The 19,108-nt window shown below is 39.0% G+C and overlaps 1 protein-coding gene across 5 annotated transcripts in view; it reads right to left on the bottom strand.

Moving 5' to 3' along the window:
• The window catches only part of ADCY10 (adenylate cyclase 10), a 75,765-nt gene that overhangs the window by 29,178 nt on the left and 27,479 nt on the right, over window positions 1–19,108 (bottom strand). For all 5 annotated transcript variants that reach the window (XR_005124297.2, XM_037506545.2, XM_037506546.2 and 2 more), the window contains exons 14-19: window positions 18,907–18,962; window positions 15,068–15,221; window positions 12,881–13,073; window positions 11,825–11,911; window positions 8,295–8,569; window positions 5,988–6,124 (exon numbers count right to left, since the gene is read on the bottom strand). Coding sequence is in view for 4 of the 5 variants with exons in the window: in XM_037506545.2 (XP_037362442.1) it covers window positions 5,988–6,124; window positions 8,295–8,569; window positions 11,825–11,911; window positions 12,881–13,073; window positions 15,068–15,221; window positions 18,907–18,962 (902 nt within the window). In the remaining variant the exon portion in view is untranslated. The remainder of the gene's footprint in view (window positions 1–5,987; window positions 6,125–8,294; window positions 8,570–11,824; window positions 11,912–12,880; window positions 13,074–15,067; window positions 15,222–18,906; window positions 18,963–19,108) is intronic.

Here is a 19,108-nt window from a genome sequence, read left to right as displayed (position 1 = left end):
TACTAACTGAACACCCACGGCACTAAACTTTGTTCTAGGATGAGAGACTGAGGAGCATTAAGATTCCTTACCTCCCAGAGCTTACATTCTAACATTGGGAGACAGACAACCAATAGCAGATAAATAGATAATAGGAAAATCTCACAACGTGATTGAGTTGTGTGAGAATAAACACGGTGATAGAAAAATAACATGAAGGTAGAGCCGAGGCCTTCTTGTAGAGTATGGTCAGGTCAAAGAAAGTGGCTCTGATGAGGAAATGCCTCACCTAGGAGGGAAGGAGCCAGCTGCATGAAACACCTGCTGAAAGGACACAGCCCTATGGCAGAAAGGAGCTGTGTGTGTAGGAGCAGGTGGTGGCAGTGTGGCTGTAGCACGTTTTGCGGCACCTGTGAAGTCAGAGAGGGGCGTGGAAGCCCTATCTTGTGGGGATTTCCAGTTCTAGCTGGGAGTTTGGATTGTATTGTAAACTCAGTGGAAAGTTTTTTTGGATTTTTCTTAATGTTTGTTTCAGAAAGTTTAAAGCTTACCAAAAGTTAAGAATAACAGTGTATTCCTCATTCAAATTTACCTACTGTAAATAATTTGCCCCATTTGTTTTATACTTTGTGCTCTGTGTTCACATATTTTCTGAAGTGTTTGAGTCTAAGTTGCATAATTCATGCCCCTTTACCCCCAAATACTTTACTCTGTATTTCTTAAGAATACCAACATTCTCTTATATAACTTGAGTACACTTAACCATCTTCAGAAAATTCAATATTGATGCAATAATCCCTATCTATATTCCAATTTTGTCCATTGAATTAACATTGTCCTTTAACATTCCTTTTTCTCCTAACGTATGATTTGTCTGCGATCACGTGTTGCATTTAGATATTTTTATTTGGGAGTGAAATACGTATAACCTACAATTAACCGTTATAATATTTACAACTTAAAAGCATCCAGTGCATTCACAAAATTGTGCAGCCAGCACCTCTCTAGTTTCACATTTCTTTTCACCACCCCAGAAGACACAGAAGAATTATAATCAGGGGATTCATCTGATGGTTTTCAAAAGATCTCATAACAGACACTAAGTAAATATTTGTTGAGTAAACAAACAAATGAATATATGGAATGAAGCAATATTATTGTTCTGCAGTTTTGTTTACATTTACATATTTCTTCCACTAATTCATGGACTAACATGTTATTGTAATGGAGCTATCTATTTTAAAAATAATGTTCATAGCAGTCATTGTCCAGTACCATTGGCTAGGGAAAGCTTTCTGTTTTTGAAATCATGATTGTCCAAAGTGAAAAAAAAATCTTTCCAAAAAAAACCAGCTTAATTCTCTCATTATTTAAAAAAGAAACAAATCGGGTCTCCCTGGTGGCGCAGCAGTTGAGAGCTGGGTTGTGAAGCTGCCCACAGCCTCTGCGGCGCCAGTTCGATCCCCGGCTGCTCCCTGGCCACCGGAGGAGGGTCCCACATTCTGTTCCCCTCTCTGGCTCTGGTGAATTCTCTCACCCTCCCGCGCTTCTGACTATACCCAGTGCTTGTATAAATAAATAAATAAATCTTTAAAAAAAAAAAAAAAGAAATATTTAAAAAAAAAAACAAAAAACAAATCCTCAACTCAGATCCTGCTCTTCTCTCAGGCCACCATCCATCTCATTTCTCCTAAATGTGACCCTGCTGCCCTTGGGTCCTGCAGACATATACAGAGGCAGCTACAGACTGAAACACAGGTCATGGAGGAATATGGGCATCCCAACTTCATTCATTCACTCAGGAAACAAGGGCATTTTCAGGAAGCAAGAGGAATTTTTATATGTGAAATTTTCCTCCTTGTCACCCTCAGGTGACAATTTTCTACCCTGCATAGAAAACCATCAATGTGAGTGCCTTTTTCACACTTCAGCACAATGCTGATCTTGTGTCTACATGCTCACCCTTGAATTTAGTCTCAAAGGGAAAAGGTTTTGTTCTGTAGGCTTAGTGATGTTAATGTGCTCAGTGCTTATTGCTGCCAAAGCACTATCATTTAATTGAGTCACAAAATAGTGAAGAGACTTCCACTTCCAGGAAGATGGAAATCTTCCCCTATGACTCCCAGGAGTTACAACTAAAAATCCTGCCATTACATATAAAACAAGCCTAAGCAGATGTGGTAGGAGGAGAGGAGGCAGACGGGCTAGGGACCGCTGGATCCAAGGAACAAGACGCCAGTGTCTCTCTTGGGTTTTCTTTTTGCCTCATACCCCAGACTTGGAACTGAAGCACCTGGCAAGCCAGGAACAACTCAAATTGCAAACAAAAGCCTACTGCATGCAAAGGGTCAGGAAGTCCCACAATCACTGATTTTGAAGAAACTGTGCCTCTGCAGAATTCTATATGCAGCAAAAGTATCCTTTAGGGTGAAAGGAAAATCAAGCTATTCTTAGCTAATGAGAAACTAAGAGAATTGGTACTAGTAACCTACTCTTAAAGAGTAACTTAAGGGTATCCTCTAAACAGAAGGAAACAATAAAAAAGAAACCTTGGAACATCAAGAAAGAATGAACACAGTAAGTGAAAATATGGTTAAAGGCAGTTAAATATACTGAATTTCCCTTCTCCTGAGTTTTAAAACTTGTGTTTGTAATCGAAGCAAAAATTATAGCTCCTGGGGCCTCCCCGGTGGCGCAGCGGTTGAGCGCTGGGTTGCGAAGCTGCCCGCGGCCTCTGAGGCGCCGGTTCAATCCCTGGCTGCTCCCCGGCCACCAGAGGAGGGTCCCACATAGCGCGCAGACCTCTCCTGCCTCCCGCTGCTCCCCTCAGCAGTGTACTTCGGTCCTTCTGCCTGCTCTGCTCCCCGCTCTGGCTCTGGTGAATTCTCTCACCCTCCCGCGCTTCTGACTGTACCCAGTGCATGTATAAACAAAACAAACAAACAAACAAATAAATAAATAAAACATGCCTCTATTAAAAAAAAATCTAAAAAAAAAAAAAAATTATAGCTCCTGATACAGTCCTAAATGTATACAGACAAAATGTTTTTAGACAATTATAAACAACAGAGGGTAAAGATATAAAAATAGATAAGACTTTTAAACTTTAATTGAAGTGGCAAAAAGTGGACAATAATAAGTTATGTATATATAGTGCTATATACATTTGTAAAACTGCTAAAAAATGTTATACCTCTATACTACTACTAAAAAGAGATATGTTCAAAAATACTGTATCTATAGCATATCTATCTATATAGAGAGAGATCAAAAATAGAATATTAAAGAATGTTGAAATAACTCAATGGAAAGTAGGAGAAATGAAAATTTGAGGCATGAAAAACAAACCATGGTAAAATGGCAGATTTAACATATCAGTAATTGCATTAAATGTCTGTATATACCAATTAAAGACAAAAATCATCAGAATGGATTTGAAGCATGACTCAACTATAAGAACTAGGGAGATTCAAATGTAATGAAATGAATGAACTAGGGAGATTATAATGAACTAGGGAGATTGAAAGAAAAGAATGGAAAAAGATATGCCATGCAATTATTAACCAAAAGAAAACAGAACTAGCTATGTTAATATGATGCAAAATGGACTTTGGAGCAAAGAAAGTTACCAGAGACAAAGAGGAATGCCATATAATGATAAAAATATCAACACACCAAGAAAAATAGCATTCCTAAATGTTTATGCAACAAAAAACAGAGTTACAAAATATGTGAAATAAAATCTGTTAGAATTGAAAGAATAGGTCATGTCCACAATTATAATTATTTCAATCTTCCTCTCAGCAAATGATAGAATAACTTAAACAGGAAATTAATCCAGAATATAGAATAATTCACTAACACATCAACCAACAGGATCCACTCAACGTTTTTATAACATTCTACCAATGAAAGTAGAATACACATTACTTTCAAGCACCTACATAACATTGACCAACACAGACCATGTCTTGAGCCATAAAACAAACAGCAACAAATTTAAAAGCATGGACACCATTCAGCATATGTTCCCCAAGTCCAACGAAATTAAACTAGAAACCAGTAACATGAAGATAACAAGGATATCCTCAAATGCTTGGAAACTAACAGCATACGTCTAAATAATCTATGACAAAAGAAAAAAATCTCAAGGAAAATTAAAAAATCCACTAAACTGAATAAAAATGAAAATATCAAAATTTGTAAGATTGAGCTAATGTACTACTGAAAGGGAAATTTGTAGCACTAAAATGTGGGAGTTAGCAAGAAGAAGCATCTTGGGAGCCCACTGGTGGTGCAAAGGTTAAGATGCAACCTATGAAGCACCCCCCACACCTCTGGCCTGTACCCCAATTCCTGTATGCATAAATGAATAAATCTTTAAAAAAAAATAAGAAAGAAGTATCTCAAAACAATAATCTAAGCTCGCACCACCAAGTAGAGCAAACTGAAAATCCAACCAAGCAAAAGGAATAGTAAGAGCAGAAGTCAAGGCAGTTGAAAACAATAACAAAAGAGAAAATCAATATAACAAAGAGCTGATTCTTTAGAAAGATCAAGATTGACAAATAGGTAACAAGGCTAATAAAAGAGAGAAAGAAAATACAAATTACCACTATCACAAATGAAATAGCAAATACATTCCAGCGAAGTCTGTGACTGGTCCCCAAATATCAGCAATTAAATAGCAGAGATGGCATTGGCACTCTGGAGCCCTGACTTCAAGACCAAACTTTTCTCTTGATTGCATCTTTATAGCTCTCTTTTCATGGAAGAGATGATTATCTCTTAACTTTCCTGTTTCTCCTTTTTATCTAGACATAGCTTATTTTTATTTCTTCTTTGGAGGGTGGGCTAGCTTATGAATTTTTCTTCTTTCACTGCCAACTCTCCAGAAAAATATATAGTATCTCTACCACAAACATTCCCTCATAATTCACTTTAGCCTTAATCCTCTACATTCCAGTTTCTATTCTTACCCTATTCTCCAATCCCCACCCTTCACTAAAATTATTTTCCTAAAGATTCCAATATACCATCATTTCAGATTTCATTCTCACATATGTGTCTGCAGCATGAGAACCTTGTTAACAATTTACTTGGAAATAGTAATTTTACCTAAGGAAGATACATCCTCCACCCCCCACCCCCAGATACCACCTGAATCTCCCTTCAATAATGATTCCAGGTTTTAAGATGCTCTGTATTTTTTTTTTTAAAGATTTATTTATTTATTTATTTATTTATGTTTATTTATTTATTTATACAAGCACTGGGTACAGTCAGAAGTGCGGGAGGGTGAGAGAATTCACCAGAGCCAGAGCAGGGGGCAGAACAGGCAGAAGGACTGAAGTACACTGCTGAGGGGAGCAGCGGGTGGCAGGAGAGGTATGCGCACCATGCGGGACCCTCCTCCGGTGGCGGTGGCGGGGGAGTAGCCGGGGATTGAACCGGCGCTGCAGAGGCTGCGGGCAGCTTCGCAACCCAGCGCTCAACCACTGCACCACCGGGGAGGCCCATGCTCTGTATTTTTAAAAAATATTTATTTATTTATGCATACAAGAACTGGGGTACAGGCCAGAGGTGAGACGGGTGAGAGGATTCACCAGAGACAGAATAGGGAACAGAACAGACAGACTGACGGAAATACACTGCTGAAGGGAGCAGCAGGAGAGATAGGAGAGGTCTGCTGCGCCATGTGGGTAGCTCCCTGGCTGGCTGGGGATTGAATTTATGCTACAGAGGTTGCAGATAGCTTCACAGTGCTGTGCTTAACCTCTTGAGCCACTGGAGAGGCCCATCCCTGTGTTCTTTTATGACTATGTCAGCTATACATTCTTTCACCCAGTTCAGTGAGTCCAGGAAATGCTAAGTTCCCTCACAATCTGGACATCAGTTTCAATGTTCCTCCCCGAACCTTTGATCCACAGGAAGTCCCTGGATGACCGGTTCTTGCCACCCTCTGTGCAGAAGAACAGAGTGGAAAAGCCATCCCTTAGGGGACTTACTGAACAGGTTGGTCCAGGTGATATTTGTCTTTTCTTCATATTCCACTGGTTGGAAAACAAGTATCTTGTGGTGATGAAGATTTTTAAGCAATTCTTCACAGTAAAATGGAATCCCACAGCTTCCTTCCACCAGATACCTGTAAAGAAAATGAGGCAAACTGTTTACAACCAAGGAAACATTTTAGGAAAGAAACATTTGAGTGTTCTTAATCACTTGAAAGTAATCTCATTTCCCATTCACCACATTTTTTTTTTTCTATTTGTAGAGATTGCTTTTTTCTTTTTCTTTCATTTGTTAATGACATAAAACATTTCCCTCATTGGCAGGTATTTGCTGTTTCATTTGTGATACTGGTAATTTGTGCTTTCTTTCTCTTTTTTATTAGTCTCATTACCTATTTGTCAATCTTGATCTTTCTAAAGAATCAGCTCTTTGTTATGTTGATTTTCTCTTTTGTTTTTGTTTTCAATTGCATTGACTTCTGCTGTTATCATTGCCTTCCTTTTTGCTTGCTTGGACTTTCAATTTGCTCTACGTGGTGGTGGGAACTTACATTATTGTTCTGAGATGCTTCTTCTTTCTAACACCCACATTTGTGGCTTAATATTTTTGTCAATATATCTTTGAAATAGATCCCTAGAACTTAGATTGTTAGATCAAAAGGTAAATGCACAACATACACACACACATACACACATATATACACGTACATAATAACATACATAATAAATATATATGATATATATACAGATACAAATATAAATATAGAGAGAGCATTCACTATAGACAGAGAGACCGAGACAAAGGGAGTAAATTACCAAATTCATGCCTGGAGTTATTTTAAATGTGACTCGGTCAAAGACATCTTTCTTCCAGGAACAAGGCAACCATCAGAAAGAATGGATGCACTCAGTGAAATAAGCCAGAAAGAAAAAAAAATATCGAATGGTTTCACTTACAGGAAGAATGTAGAGGAAACATATAAGGGATCAGGAAAAAAATAATCATAATAAATTAAAAATCAAAATCAACAGGCAACTATAAATCAGAGACATTCTGCAGGGGAGGAGGAGGGTAAGGGATCAAAATGGGTGGGAAGAGCACAAGGGGCTATGGTGATGGGACATGGGTGAATGGGTGGTGGGAATTCCACAGGGACTACACCTGAGAGGAAAAAGCATACATTGTACAAGAACAATGTAAAATATATATATAATTTTTTTTTTTTAAAAAGAAAGAATGGGGCCTCCCTGGTGGTGCAAGGGGTTAAGCACAGCACTATGAAGCATTCCACAGCCTCTGCAGCATGAGTTCGATCCCTGGCCTGCCAGGGAGCAACCCACATGGAGCAGCAGACCTCTCCTGATTTACCCGTTGCTCCCCTCAGCAGTGTATTTCAGTCAATCTGCCTGTTCTGTTCCCCGCTCTGTCTCTGGTGAATCCTCTCTGGTGAACCCCACCCCCTGCACCTCTGGCCTGTACCCCAGCTCTTGTATGCATAAATAAATAAATCTTAAAAAAGGAAAGAATGGTTGCACTTATCAAGGCAGGTTGCAAACTAGCAGCCAAAAAAGAGATTTGTCTGTGTTGTTAAGGAGACTGCTGTCAACCCTCCAGTAGAGGGGGCACTGAAGCTCAGGGAGCACCCAGCAGAGTCAGCTTTCAGCTGGCAAAGGCAGAGAACACCACCCCCAGCTACAGTGCCTGTCTGTCACCTAGTTTTGGTGTTGTTTTCAGTGTTAACCAGTTTGCCTTTTGTATCCTTGTCCATCACTACACCCTTAGTCCTCGTTAATTAAAGTGAGGCTAGCCATATCCAGTGTGATGAAAGAGAAACAGCATGGGTGTCACTAAGAGTCTATAAAGGGGGGCCTCCCCGGTGGCGCAGCGGTTGAGCGCTGGGTTGCGAAGCTGCGCGCGGCCTCTGCGGCACAGGTTCGATCCCCGGCTGCTCCCCGGCCACCGGAGGAGGGTCCCACATGGCGCGCAGACCTCTCCTGCCGCCCGCTGCTCCCCTCAGCAGTGTACTTCGGTCCTTCTGCCTGCTCTGCTCCCCGCTCTGGCTCTGGTGAATTCTCTCGCCCTCCCGCGCTTCTGACTGTACCCAGTGCATGTATAAACAAAACAAATAAACCAGAAAACAAATAAATAAAGCATGCCTCTATAAAAAAAAAAAAAAAAAAAAAAAAGAGTCTATAAAGGGGCAATACAAGGAAAAGGTGGGCAGCACTCTTCCTACCAGGTGAGATGAATGAGCTTTTTGAAAGGAAGTTGCTAAGCCCACAAGACCAAAATAGGCTACTCACAAGTCCAGTTCTTTGGGGATTCCCTGGACATTGAGGTCCAGGCAAGCTTTGTTGCGAATGTCCTGAGGCTGCATAGGTCCAAGAGTGATGTAGGTGGTATTCCTATTCTTCATTATGGCACTGGCAGCTTCACAGGGGATGTTGACGAAGGGTGACAGGGACATGATGATGAAGATAGGGACAGTTCGAATAAGCTTCTCCATAAAGGCCCAGGAGGTGGTATCGACAAACTGACTCTCATCGATGATGAAAATAATCCTCTCCTCTTTCACTGTCTGGACAAGGTAGAGAAACAAAGACACATGCTGTAGGATTTATGGTTTTTATACATGTATTTGATGGGTATGCTTGTGCCATCATTGAGTTTGGTGCTAAGTTAAACTGTTTTTTCTGATAAGTTTTTCTTATCAATTTAGATTCCACTAACTTGGAATTTATGGGATTTTGGACAGAACTGTCTGAAATGTACTACTAAGATAGTAAATGTACTACTACAGATTTGTAAATATAATACAAATCTATAGTCTAGTCAGGGTTGCAGCCAGGTAAAAGCAGTCATTACATAAAAATATGTTTACTACAGGGCCACCCCTGGTGGCGCAGGCAGTTGAGCCACATGCTGTGAAACTTTCCACAGCCTCTGCAGTGCCAGTTTGATCCCAGCCGGCCGGCGAGAGTCCCACATGGCACGGCACACCTCTCCTGTCGCACCCGTTGCTCCCCTCAGCAGTATATTTCATCAGTCTGCTTGTTCTGTTCCCCTGGTTCTGGTGAATTCTCACCCTCCCATGCATCTGGCCTGTACCCTGGTTCTTGTATAAATAAATCTTAAAAAAAATGTATGTTTACTACAACTCTTTTTAAACTATTGGCAAACAAAGATTTCCTGGAGATCTCTTCTTCACATATATGTGCAGCCAACATAGATTCAGCACCTAACTACCCTGTGGGTTAGATAGTGACTACGCAGTGTAGAACGGAATCTGATCTAGTCTTTGCCCTGTTGGCAGTTTATGCCATTCTAATCTGAACTCCAGTATATGTTACACTTAAAAACAGATCACATGGGCCACTTCTTGGGTAGACTAACCTTTCTTAACTAGCCTGAATTATTTATTCACTTATTAAGCATTTATTGTGCATCTACCAGAGTAGGTGCTGATGTAGGTGCTGGGGATACAGTGTTAAACAAAATATAAAGCCAAAATTTTAATGTTGACCGCTTGCATAATGGGTCCTAGCATTTCCATGATGTGAGGTGGCTAACTGGAAAATACCTTCCTCTCTTACTACTTGAAGCTACTCTTGACTCCCTCTAGTTCCCTTTAAGAAGATATTGGATTAACCCATTCTTTCTCTCCATGTTTTTAAAATCAAAAGCAGTGACGTTAGTTTAAAATGTCAAATTTCATAATACAACCACTAGGAAGTGCTATAATTTGCCTGTCACATATACATAACAAGCCTGCACTTACAGCCCTGTTCTGTTATAAGATAGCATTTCATTCTCCCTGTGAACATTTTAATTAATGGGGAGATTATTTTGTTTTTGACTGATACTTTAAAAATTTGAGGTGAAAATGTGAGTTTTAGTTGTTGGTAGCCTTGTCAGTGAATTATTTGTGAATTGAGGAGTGTAAAGCAGCAAACAAAAAAGGTATGAATTAATTAGTACATCATTGGTCCCAGTTTCTTCATATTTAATTTGTGGAGACTGAATTGAATTCTTTCTAATGTGAGTAAAAGCCAACATTTTCTGGGCACTTACTGTGTCAGGCACTTTGAGATGCTCTTTACATAAATTAAATCATTTAATCCTCATAACACTCACAGGAGGCGGTGCTATGAATGTCTACTGAGAAAATTTAGGTACAGAAATGTTAAGTAACTTGCCAATGTCACACAATGATGGAAAGATTGTTGTCATAGACAACATCAAAGCATAGTTTAAGGAGTAGTTTCTGAACTAGGTTGTACATCAGAAACAACTGAGACATTTTTAAAACAAAGGCAACCAACAAAGATTCTTAGAACCAAACCCAGCCCTTTTGAATCTTTAGGGCTAAAATTCATCACCTCAAAAATCCAATTTTTTTAAAAAGCTTGTTTGCAAACTTGTTATGCAAAAAGTCCAAAGTCTGACATTTAGGAAATGCTGACATTGCCTTGTATATTTGCCTGGAGGGGAGGAGGAGGAGGCTGTATTGGAAACTTAATGCATTGTCACACACTTGTATTGATCATTTACATGTGTTAGATATTCTACTGATCAATGATGATTAAGTGGCTCCTTGTCTTTAAAAAGCTCAATGTCCTGAGGGGAAGAGACAGGCATATAAGTCACAAATTGCAAGAGTGTGGTAAATATAATAAGAAATCTGTTTGCAGCTTTATAGAAACATAGTGCAAGAGGCATTAGTCAAGTCTAGTGATTTGGGGGTGTTCTCACTAAAGAGATGACATTGAAGAATGAGTAGAAATTCTCCAGGTTAAAAAAAAATTAATTTTGGCTGTTATCTTATTAGTGCTGGGAATTATTTGGATAGTATAAAGAATGCATTGGTGAATTTGCATATATTCTGATGGTTTCATGGAGGATAACTGGAATGGGGACTTGTGGGACACAGAGATTAGTTGGAAAGCTATGGAAACAGTCCAGGAAGAGACAGATCCTGAAGTACAGCAGGCAGCTGAGAAAGGGAAGATTCAGAGGTGGCTTGCAGTGAAAATAGTAGGACTTGGCAACTGAGTAGATATAGTAGATGTGGCCACTGGTGAGGAAAAAGGGAGCACAGATAACTTCAAAGGATGCATGAATGAATTTGCCATCAACTAAATCAAGAATCAGGATCAGGATGAGGAAGAACGGGCAATGGAAAGGGAAAAAATGGATTTAATGGGGTAGGGAAAAATAACCCATCAAGAGTAAGTTATTACAGCCAAGAAGAATATATAGACAGTTCTTAGAAATGTGGTTCTGGTGCTTTAGGAGAGGTGGGGACTAGAATTTAAATACCGTGATGATTAGCATACAGTAGGTAGTCACAACAATACTCAGAAAGATAACCTTGGGTGAATGAGACATATAATCTAGTCACTTCAACTGTACAACCCTATGAGCTAAGCACTAGTACTTTCCTTATTATAAATGACAGAAGATGCATAGCCTTGCTCAAGGCTACTCAGGTAGCAAATGTCAATCTGAAGGGTTCAAACCTCGATATCTGACTACTGTCTACACCTACAACAAGGTATATACGTGGCGTCTCATAAAGAGAAAGAAAAGAGGGCTGGCTTTAAGGAGAGGTCAAACTCCCAGGAGAAATGGGTGGTAAGGGATTCCTTTCAAGTATGACTAAATTCTGACTGACAAGGTCTGGAAGGATGGAGGAGCATAAAACACTGTAGGGTAAAGCTTTCACACATTTCAAAGCTTTTTGTCAGTGGATTCTGTACCCCTCAGCCACTGGACTTCATGGTGAGATGCTGATTTTCCTGTCCCCCATTACTGGGCCCACAGATGTTCTTACTTGCTCCAAGATCTTCATAAACAATGATTCCAATAGCTTTTGTTTTTTCACAGTGGACATCTTTGAAACCTCTCGTGAAATAGGGAACTGTAAATGAATCATGACAATATTGACTATGAGAAAAATAGCAAAGGGAGCTATACATTTCCCCACTCACTGAAAGTAGAGCATTCCTGTGAACGCTTTAGTAAGCTGAAATAGCATAAAGTAAAGTGATTATAGTGAATTTATATGGAAAAATTTGAGCCTTCCCAGACCCCCTACATATCCCACCACTCATACCAAATAATACATCCTAAAAATACAAATAACCAAAGGCAACTACAGGAATGCTATGTCACACAGTAGGTGTAACATGGTTCTTGGGAATAACCTGGTGGGGCCACTCTCACTGGGGGTGCTGCTGCCTCTAAAATGGCTGCTGCCAAACCAACACTGATGCTTTTATCACTTTTTGTTATAAAAGTGAAAATTCTTTTTGCATTTGTTTTACTTAGGAAAAAGGAGGATTAAGACAGGTCCTTTAGTAAATGTGAAGAGGCATATCATGAACTTTCAAACAGTAGAGGATACCTGTACTATATGACCAGGGCCAATGATTTTACTGTTCTGTGCCTTAAAATATTCATGTGTTAGATAATCCCTAATGTCCCTTACAGCTATGGCTCTAATGTTTTATTATTGAATATAAAAAATGCAGGAAAGAACAGGATGCTCTGATCTTTGCATTGGCAGTCATGTGTGGGAGCAGAGTGACTTGTGCCCCGGGCCAGCGAGGCTAGTATGGCTGTGATGGGAAGCTGAGAGGGAAAAAATGAAAAAAGCAAGTGGCTCTTTGAATTTACTTGAGTCGGATATTTCCAGATACCTCTCATGTGTCTCAGGAAAGTGGATGTTCACTCAGGGAGGATTGGGAGTCATTTCCTCACTACCCAGATGTTCCAGATGAGAAAAGATAATAAAGACCAAAGAAATACTTGGTCATCAAGCATCAGGGAGGAGTTGGTGCACCTGCCCATCACTATTTCCTGCAGAAGTCTAATACTAGTCAGTTACCTGGACATGGAAAATATCATTAAGAAGACAATAGAATTTTTCATCCAAGAGTTTCTTGACTTTATTTTGAAGGTTAGTCTGTCGTTCTTTATAATGTTTACAAATATCCAAACCTAGCACATTGGCCATGAGAATCTGGATGGCATAAAAATTTTGATGGAAGCTGATCTTAGTCAATGCAATAGCAATAGTCCTATTTATAAGAAAGCCAAGAATCAGAAGAGAGTTTTTAAATATATATATTTTGAAAATAATAAAATTTAAAGGAAAGTTCTGACTCTTTGTATTCAGTTGTATTGACAGAGATGCCCCAAGCTATCTGGAAGCTATTCATTATCCCTGCTTCAGATATTCACCCTCATTCCACAATCCAATGTAGCCATGCCCTCTTCTCCAGTTCTACCCCACCACGCCTTGGTTTGTGGCCCCATACTCTCACCTCCACTACTAAATAGTGTCCTACCATCTCCGCCTAGTATTAGGACCCTCTGAACTTACCCCTTCACAGAAGCTTGAAGTTTCTAGAGAGATGTGTATCTTCTCTCCTATTTATAATCATTCAGTTACCTAGAGGTATAAGTCTGGACTCCTTTCCGTAACATTCAAGATCTTCCAAGTCTTCATGTTATTTCTGTGCCTGGTATTCCACCACCAACACAGTGGTGATGGTTCTCTGCACTTAAAGCTGTTTCTTGTCTCCATGCCTCTGCTTATTCTCTCTCTTTAGGCTGGAATGTTATCACTTCTCACAGTTCTTCCCAATCACCCCTTTCGCATTTGTCTGTAAGTCTCTGCTCAGCTGTAGCCTGAAGTTTGGGTTACATACTCCTCCTCCTCTTAGCTTTTATAATACTCTATTGCATGCCTATATTTCTTTCTCTCTCTCTCTCTCTCTCTCTCCCCCCGCACCCCCCTTCTGTGAGAGCTTCTTGAGAGCAAGGATTAGCTATTACATGTCTTTAGGGTATTGACACTTGTTACAGGTTGACTCATGAACCTCCCAAATTCATGTGTTGAAGTCTTATTAGCCCTCAGGACCCAGAATGTGGAATTGGGCCATTGCAGATCTAATTAGGTTAACTTAAGCTGAGGTCATACTGGAGTGATGTGGGCCACAAATATAACTGCTCTTTTTAAAATAGGACACATATACAGGGAGAACACCATGTAAATTGCCAGCAACCCACCAGAAGGTAGGAAAGGTGTCTGGAATAGATTTTCTCTCACAGCCCTTGGAAGAAACCAATCCTGTTGAAACCTTGATCTGGAACATCTAGCCTTCAGAACCATGAGGCAATAAATTTCTGTTTAAGCTGCCCAGTTTGTGGTCATTTGTTACTGCAGTTCTAGCAAACTATTATAGCACTCATCAGCTCCTGGAACATAGTAGGCAAATTGTGATAGAAGACATGACTCATGACTTTCTCCTGGTTGTTGTGAGTTATCCCCTCAGCAATGTTATAAGCATTTTTTAAATGGTTTTCCTCAGACCTGACATTTAAAACGAATACAAGCACTGCTAAAAATAGCATAAGGATAATAAGCATTTTCCCCTCAAAGCCTTCAGGTCAGATGGATGTAAGACACCATCACCATCATCTTGGTCATCGGCATTGTTATTAAATACCATACTGTCCTCCTCTGTCAGGGAACTCGTGGGTTGTCACAAAGAGAGCCCTTATAGGAATTAAGAGAAAGCGTGAGGTAAGTACATTAGTCCTGTCTTCCAAAGGAAAATCCCAAGAGCCATCCTTTTTCCCCATTTTCAGCTCTAAGCAGTTTGAACTCGTGATTTCCTGGTCAATTAGCTGGATAAACTTAGGTCTTTGCTGGGCAGATTCAATCTAGCCTTGGTCTCAACATTATGCCAGTTGTTTTGAACTTGTCTGCACTTAGGATTACCAAGGAAGCTTTAAAATATTGCCACCTAAGCCCCTCCTGGCATTCGATCAGAACTTCCAGGGGTCAACTCAACCTTTCATTTTCTTGGTTCAATCTGTACAGCATTATTTATTTAGCACATGGAGCATGGAGCCCAATAATTGAGAGATTATGTAGACAGTTTACACAAGGTTAAGTTGTACAAAGGAGAGAAGCATTCAAATAAATGAAACTCAAATAAATGAAACTCTTAAGGATGTCAGGAATTTCTGGGTTCAGAAAAAATGATCATTGCAAGACACTCACCTATGATTTTCACCTTGGGCCAGGTACTCAATTTCCTTAAGTATCTCGCTTTTTCCATATCCCGACAATCCTTCATACATTAGGACTCGGCTGCAGCTTGACATCAAAAATTCCTTCATACTACACATGAAGTATCTGATCTCCTTATCACGTCCTGTTATTTTTATTTTTTAAAAAGGGAGCAAATCCAATCAATTTAAAGATTTTTTAAAATCTTCTTTCTAGAGCTTTCTGATTTACAATATGGTTTTACAGTTTTGATTCCCACAAGCTGTGAGGGAAAGCATTCTCATAATGTTAATTATAATGTCTGTTTAATTATAGTGTAGAAAACTGCGATTAGTATAGATTACACCACTAAGAATTGTGCCAAAGCTATCTGAGCCAAATGCTTGTTTTTTTCCCTCTTCTTTCTTTTTGCCTTTTTGCTGTTTATAAAACACTAGACATAAGTGAAAAAGAACATTTATATCAGGGTTGCTAGAAGTAACAGTGATAAGAAAATTCAATTTGCTTTCAAAAATTATGCATAGATTGCTTCTATCATAATAAATTTTTGGTAAAAAAAACTATAATTTTTTTCTGACTATAAAACTAAAGCATTCTCAGAAAATACGGAAAACTTAGAGAAGGGAAAAATAGTACATCAAAGTCACCTTGAGTTATAATCCTGTCACTTATTCTTCTTGTGTATTTTTATATATATGTAACAGGATACTCAGACTGAAATTTGAAACTCATGAGCACAGTCTTTGAAAGCTGGGTGGACAAGGAGCTGGAAGAACTGTAGAACTGTAATTTTAAAGGAGTGAGCAATTTCTATCAAAAGTGTTGGAAACACACATGGGGCCATCACCACTTCATTGCTAGACAGGCACTGCAGAGGTTTATTTTGTTACCAAACTAATAACCCCTGATCTGTGGGGTATATGTTCCAATACCCCCAGCGGATGCTTGAAGCTACAGATAGCACCAGACTCTCTACATGCTATTTCTTCCTATGCATTTCTAGCTATGATACACTAGGCAAAGGAAGAGATTAATAATAATAACCAATAATGAAATAGAACAATAATCACAATAAACTGCAATAAAAGTTATCTGAATGTGTGTGCTCTCTTTCAAAAGGACTTATTGTAAGCAGTATTTTAGACCTCTATTGACAGTAGGTAATTCAACAAATGCAGGGAGGAAACTACTGCAAAGACTTATCCAGGCATTATTTAATGTCTGTTGAAAACCAGAACCACTAACCTAGTTTACACATCTTTACAGAGAAGCTAAGTGTCTTACTTAGTAAGTAAACTTCTGAGTACAGTTTAATGAGAAGTATTCTGCAGGCTAGTTGCTTCTTTTGGCTGAAACAATGCCTTTCTGAAATGCATTTGAACTTCAATTTTGTGAGATGCCTGTTGTTCTTTTTGGGCCTGAGGCTTTGCATTCAGAAGATGAGTCCAGGGCCTTCCTGGTGGCACAAGGGGTTAAGCACTGCACTATGAAGCAATCCGCAGCCTCTGTAGCATGAGTTCAATCCCCTGCTGGCCAGGAGCTACCCAGATGGCCAGGAAGACCTCTCCTGTCTCGCCCGCTGCTCCCCTCAGCAGTGTATTTCAGTCAGTCTGCCTGTTCTGTTCCCCACTCTGTCTCTGGTGAATCCTCTCACCACCACCACCCCCATCTCTGGCCTGTACCCCAGCTCTTGTATGCATAAATAAATAAATCTTACCAAAAAATAAAGATGAGGCCCAGAGGGCCACATAGCAGGATTTTCTACCTCTGTATATTCTCTTCATATAGGACATATACAATTATGACCTTATGGGTTGTCTTATTGGCTGGAATCTAAAATAAGATTGAGTTGACTTAAAGTACGTGTACCTTGTTCTAGTCTATCTAAAGATGGCCTTAATATCTGAGATTTTATGTATTTGTGACTCCCCAAAATCACTGTTCATTATAATTTTGTTATCTATATTGTTAGTATATACAGTTTTAGGTACAGGAGCTCCTGAAGAGAAAGGTATTTCCCATACTTCTAATATCTTGACAGTCTGATTTTTACTATAACTTTGAAGAATTACATATGGGCCTGATCTTTACTTGATGACGGTGGAACCAAGGCAAGAAAGGTGTCTGGGCCAGACCATCCAACATGTCATACTGAGTTTGCAATCTTGTAGAAAGGGGGTAATGACTTCCAGTTAATGTCCAGTTAATCATTATCACAACAAGCACATCTTGGAATGGAAAGTAAGGCATCAGAGGAAGGTGAGAGTGGGACTTCTCCTCTCTAATCTTCAGTAGTTTGGGGATCTGGACTTACAAGATTAGAATTTCTTGCAGACTCTGAAAAACACCTGACTGTAGTAAAATTGGGGAAGTGCTGTTGGCCCAACTGCCAAGTATTCTGGAAATGTCCCCTTCAGGTTTTGCTGACATCAATGGTCTGTCCTAATGTTCCCCCAAATTAAGCCTCTGCTTAATTTCCTGAGAACAGTTGGATATGATCAGGATTTAACTTGTGATGATATTTCTAGGGAAATTCAGGTCTAGCAGTGGAAAATACAAGTGTTAGTAGTAGTATTGGCTTCCATCAGAACCTACGAGTCAACCTTCATAGGGTCTTTTCCTTCAGAGGTATATCCCCACCTCATTTTATCTCTATTTCGCTCACTAGTCTTGGGTTAGTTTCCTAATAATGGGGTCCCTATCACCAAGAATCACCAAAATATCACTGGAAGATAGATTATAGATATAATTGTAAAAGGTAAAATAAAGAGAATCTATAAAAACATCTTCATGACTTTTAGGAGAGGAAAGATTTCTTAAATAGTATATGCAAACACTAACTATAAAAGAGAAGATGGATAAATAGTACTATATTAAAATTAAGAATTCTGTTCATTAAATATATCATTATGGAGTAAAAAAGACAAGCATAGAACGGGAGAAGTTACATACAATTAAAAAAAATGGCAATTGACACATTTCCAGAACATATAAACGTTCCAACAGATTTATAATAAAAAACAACCCAATTGAGAGGCAGGAAATAAATTTGTACAGATACTTTATAAAAGATGATGTTCCAATGGTCAATAACACAACTAAGTTGCTCAACCACATTAGAGAAATACAAATGAAAACCATAATGAGATACCATTCACTTTATACCCCCATATTTATAATACCAAATTTATAAAGACTGATAAAATTAAGTGGTTGGCAAGACTAAGAAGAAACTGAAATTCTCATGATAAAATTTGAAAAAATACAACCATTGTGGAAAATTATTTGGTATCATCTACCAAAACTGTTCTTTGTCCTTACAATTTCACTTCTACTTGTACAAGAGAAAATGCATACATGTGTTCATCAAAAAACTTATATTGGAATTTTTATGGCAGTATTATTCAGAAGAACCCTAAACTGGATGCAACTACACATGTATAAAAGAATGAATTTTTGTATGTTTATAAAATGAAATACTAAATAGTAATAAAAATGAATGAATAAAAGCTGCACCGATAAATTTCAAAACTTAATGTTGATTTCAAGATGGCATATGTAATTATGCAACGTATGATGTCATCTATATGAATTTTAAAACCAAGATCAAGTCTTTTTGAATTAGTCGAGAGTGTTAGATTTTGGGGGGAAAGGGAGAAGAAGGTTAGAGTTTTTGGAGTACTGCTGTTTTTTGCTGTTTTTGCCTGAATGGTGATTACATGTTCACTTTGTGGCAATTCATTAAGCTGCAGATTTATCACTGGTGTGCTTTTCTGCACGATGTTATAGTCCAATAAAGCAGTTTAAAAAAATCAAGGCTCACTACCTACCCAGCAAAGGGTAACCCTCATTTCTGTTGCAGATGAGGTATGCCATACCAAACAAGCTAAAGAGAAGAAGAGAAGAACAGATGTTAGATTCAAAACAGGGAAATGTTGAGAGCAAGGATGACTAGTTTTTACTTTCCAGAAAACCTTCTGTTCAGTCTGTAACAAGAGTCTATCCTCTGACTCAAGAATTGCAGATATCAAA

The sequence above is a fragment of the Talpa occidentalis genome, unplaced genomic scaffold, assembly GCF_014898055.3.
Source record: "Talpa occidentalis isolate TD23 unplaced genomic scaffold, MPIMG_talOcc4v2.1 talOcc4.12, whole genome shotgun sequence".
Lineage (NCBI taxonomy): Eukaryota > Metazoa > Chordata > Mammalia > Eulipotyphla > Talpidae > Talpa > Talpa occidentalis.
The sequence above is the reverse complement of the archived record's forward strand: the minus strand, read 5'-3'. Positions and strand labels throughout refer to the sequence as shown.